This window comes from Alnus glutinosa, chromosome 2 (genome assembly GCF_958979055.1).
Source record: "Alnus glutinosa chromosome 2, dhAlnGlut1.1, whole genome shotgun sequence".
Classification (NCBI taxonomy): Eukaryota; Viridiplantae; Streptophyta; class Magnoliopsida; order Fagales; family Betulaceae; genus Alnus; species Alnus glutinosa.
Window position 1 is genome coordinate 35993956 of NC_084887.1, and position 3621 is coordinate 35997576.

At 39.4% G+C, this 3621-nt stretch overlaps 1 protein-coding gene across 1 annotated transcript; it reads right to left on the bottom strand.

The window, feature by feature from the left end:
• Positions 1-3417, bottom strand: LOC133859822 (homeobox-leucine zipper protein HAT5). Its single transcript, XM_062295369.1, has 4 exons — positions 2862-3417; positions 2194-2327; positions 1252-1491; positions 1-630 (listed from the first exon to the last, which is right to left on the bottom strand). Exons 1-4 carry the CDS (start codon positions 2947-2949, stop codon positions 256-258), a joined length of 837 nt encoding a protein of 278 aa, XP_062151353.1. The 5' UTR covers positions 2950-3417; the 3' UTR covers positions 1-255.
• Between the last annotated feature and the right edge of the window lie 204 nt (positions 3418-3621).

A 3621-nucleotide genomic window follows, 5' to 3' on the forward strand; every position in this document is an offset into this window, starting at 1 on the left:
TTGAACAAGTCATTTTCTTCATATCAACATGGAAGTACGTACAAGACACCATTGACTAAATTTATTAATTTATTCATTGACTAAGCTCATAGATATCCATCCTAAGGATCTCAGCCACTAAACTAAACTTTGCTTCGCTTTCTTTTAACAGTCCAAATAGTTTCCAAGATGGTTTTCTTCTTCAGCAACTATTGGAAATATATGACACGTTACAAAGAGAGTAAAACACACCCAACCATTCGTTTTGAGCACATTTTAAGCCCACACCCACCAACCCAAAGACTCTTCCTCCTGCTGCTGCTGTTCTGCAGCTGCAAACACACCCGAGAAGTAACTACGGGCGTCATCACGCCTGTCATCCTCCTCTGATTGGACCCCATCCACTGCGGCAACACAGCCGGGGTAGTTGTCACTTGGAAAGTATGAATCACCACTGTCCACAAGCTGTGGACCGTCCTCGTCCACCACTGCACTCCCTCCGCTCCCCGAGCTCAGGCGATCCTCAACCTTCACGCTGAATTGGAGGGCCGAAACATGGGTGATATCCCCCAGAAGTGGGTCGGACTTTTGAACTGAAATGGCTGTTCCAGCCACCTCTTTAGCTTGAAGCTTTTCAGTTAAGGAAACCACCTGCAGTCCAATTATCATTCATGTTATGACAACTAAATTGAGCAGTCTAGCAATCGAAATTACTGATGTAACCTTCTTAAACAACTTGTCACTGTTTACAAACAAGTGTCTTTAAAGCATTAGTTTGAGAAAGCTACCAAAGTATATTCCTATAGTGACTTTAAAATTGTGTTTTCAAATCAAGGTGGGGTTTAGGACAGATGCCATATTGGAAAACACATGTTTGTTTATTGCTCGAATCTCAATTGGTAGGAAACAGGGTCCAATCGTCTTCCATGTCAGGGATGTCAATATCATATCATGGAGTTTTGATTAGGAAGGCACTAAATTTATCCAATAAATATAATTGTCCACGTTCTACCCCTGTAGTTTTTCATTAACTAGCAGATCTAAGCTTGAAGATAAAAAATTGCAGGTAGTTTTGAGAAACATATTCGAATAGGATGTACTTTTTTCCATCTGGTATCTCTTCAAATTGAGAACTAGAGAAACCCAAGTCCAATCATCCATTTAACCACCATACTAAATGTAATTTTAGATACTGTTACACTTCTTCTTGTACGCAAATATGAATATTTAAGAAGTTAATGTTAAAAAATGTTGGCTTTGAGGTAAGCATACCTCAGATTTCAGCTTCTCATTCTCTTTGACAAGAGACTCATAACTAGAGAGAAGTGAGTCACGGGAGGATTTGAGGAGATCATAGTCCCTCTCGAGCTGCTTAGTCTTCCACCGAGCCCGGCGGTTCTGAAACCATACAGCCACCTGTCTCGGCTGCAGGCCCAGCTTCTTGGCCAGCTGGGATTTTCGCTCCGGCTCCAGTTTGTTCTCAGTCTCAAAGCTCTTCTCCAGCAGATGCACCTTATAACATTACCCTCATAAAGTTAACAAAGAATATGTCAACAATACTCACCAAATCACTGATCAGCTCATTGAATTGACATATCCTCTCATACTTTCGGATTTGATTGCTCAAAAACACAAGGAAAACAGAACAAAACAATCCTACTCTTATGTTTCATAGCTCTAGTGGTTAATAAGCTGATTAGTTGTGTATAAATTCTTCACACATAGATGGAGGATCCTTACTTAGTACTTTCTTATTCCCTAATGAAAAATTCAAGACAATTTTGATTACCTTCATTTACCTACCTCCGATCCTTAGCAACTAAATGGAGCATCAATTCCAAAGAGATGGTTCTTAAATTCATGTAGCTTTATTAATACTCTTCTTTACTGATATAGCTTCTACTCTAACATATTGTTCTACGTGTATCCGATGTCCTTGAAATGACTTTCAAATACCAACAGACAGAATAATCCTTAATCCTACAAATCTCTGCTCAAAAGTTTTCAATCTTAGACCTGTCCCTCTAGTGAAAGAACAAAACAAATCAATTGAATACAAAGTGAATTTGGTGCTGATAAGATTTAAGAATAAAAGAAATATAAAAAATGTGAATATGCCATATCATAAAGGAATATAAAGGCTTTTTTTTGGGGGGGTAAAAAAGTAGATACGTATAAGATCACAAGCATATTTTTGTGACCGGTGGCACAAACCTGCTCAGGCGTGAGCCGGCGCTTCTTCTCCGGCAGCTGTTCATCGTAATATTCCTCGTCGAACAGTTCGTCTGGCGAGCTGAAAAACGGTCGCCTCTTAGTGCTTTCCTCCATGCTCATCATTGTTGCTCCTCCTAATTCAACACCACCCAATAGAGAAACGTACCCGGATATATTAGTATAGAACCAAAAAACCAAAAAAATCACAGTTAAGAAATCAATAAGAATATATATATATATATATATATATATATACACATCCTGGATCATATTTAACAAAAAAGTTGAATTCTTTGGATGCTGATTTTGTTCATAAAACATAAGAAACATGAACAGAAAATTAATCCCATGAATTTTGGCTTACAGAAATCTGAGGTTAGGATTATTGTTTCTACTCAATTATCGGAATCCATCACACGTGAAACTTGAAAATCAGACAAAGGAACTAGCTAATCCACGTTTTAGAATCCAAAACAACATTAAAACATACAATTTTTTTTATTTTTTTGTTAAACCTTAAGGTCTAGAATTCATTTCCTTCTAATTTCCTAACCTTTCCTATCAACCAAACGGAGGGTAAGAAACAAAAAACCATGACTATTCCAAGTAATAAACAACAGACAACAGAGAGAACATTGGAAGAAAAGATACAACAGACAAAAAATCACCTCGGAAAACGTTTTCAGCATTCCCTAGGAACAACATGTTGCCGCCGTGGCAAGCCGAAGGGTCGAAGAAAAGGCGGCCCGAGTCCATGGTCCAATCCAGCGAGACGCGAAAGCAAAGCTACGTCCCTGGTGGTGATGGCTGTAGAAGTAGTATAGGAACTTGGTGGTTTGCGTGATATGGTACGAGTTAGAAGATCATAAGCTTGTGACGGAAGAAACTAGTCGTCCAGAGCAACCTCGCCGGCGTCTCTAACGGGCATATACAAGATCCCATCATAAAACGACCTCCGTTCTCCCCCAGCTCCGGCCGATTGTGCAAGCCACTTGTGTTTGACTTGGATTGCACTCCGAGAGGAAAAAGAGAGTTATTTATGGAGACAAAGAGGCCGAAGATTTTGGCCCAGAAAATGGGTTTGCAAACTTAAGAGAGAGGTTTTTTGACCTGAAGGTTGAAGGAAACGTCGATTGCCGGAGATTGAAGCTCCGGCGAGAATCGGTCCCTGTGTACCGCACTCTGAGTGTCTCTTCTAGGCGTTTTTTGCAACTAAAGTTGACAGAAGTGACTCTAGCGGCATTTTATACAGGTTCGCTGGTTGCAAAATGACGAAATCGTCCTCATAATCTTGTCATGACTGAAAATGACGAAATCGTCCTCATAATGTTGGTTGGTTGTAATAGACATAAGATATGAGATCTTCTTGTTGTTTTTAGATTAAATAATTCTAATTTTCTCACTTCAGTAGTAAATTAATTACATCTG

Excerpts from the sequence above, each read along its gene's own strand:
- LOC133859822 (XM_062295369.1), bottom strand. The coding sequence starts at position 2,949 with ATGGACTCGGGCCGCCTTTTCTTCGACCCTTCGGCTTGCCACGGCGGC. Across the intron at positions 2,328-2,861 it reads TGCTGAAAACGTTTTCCGAG|GAGGAGCAACAATGATGAGC; the intron begins GTGATTTTTTGT and ends GTGTTGAATTAG. Across the intron at positions 1,492-2,193 it reads GCCGGCTCACGCCTGAGCAG|GTGCATCTGCTGGAGAAGAG; the intron begins GTTTGTGCCACC and ends TAATGTTATAAG.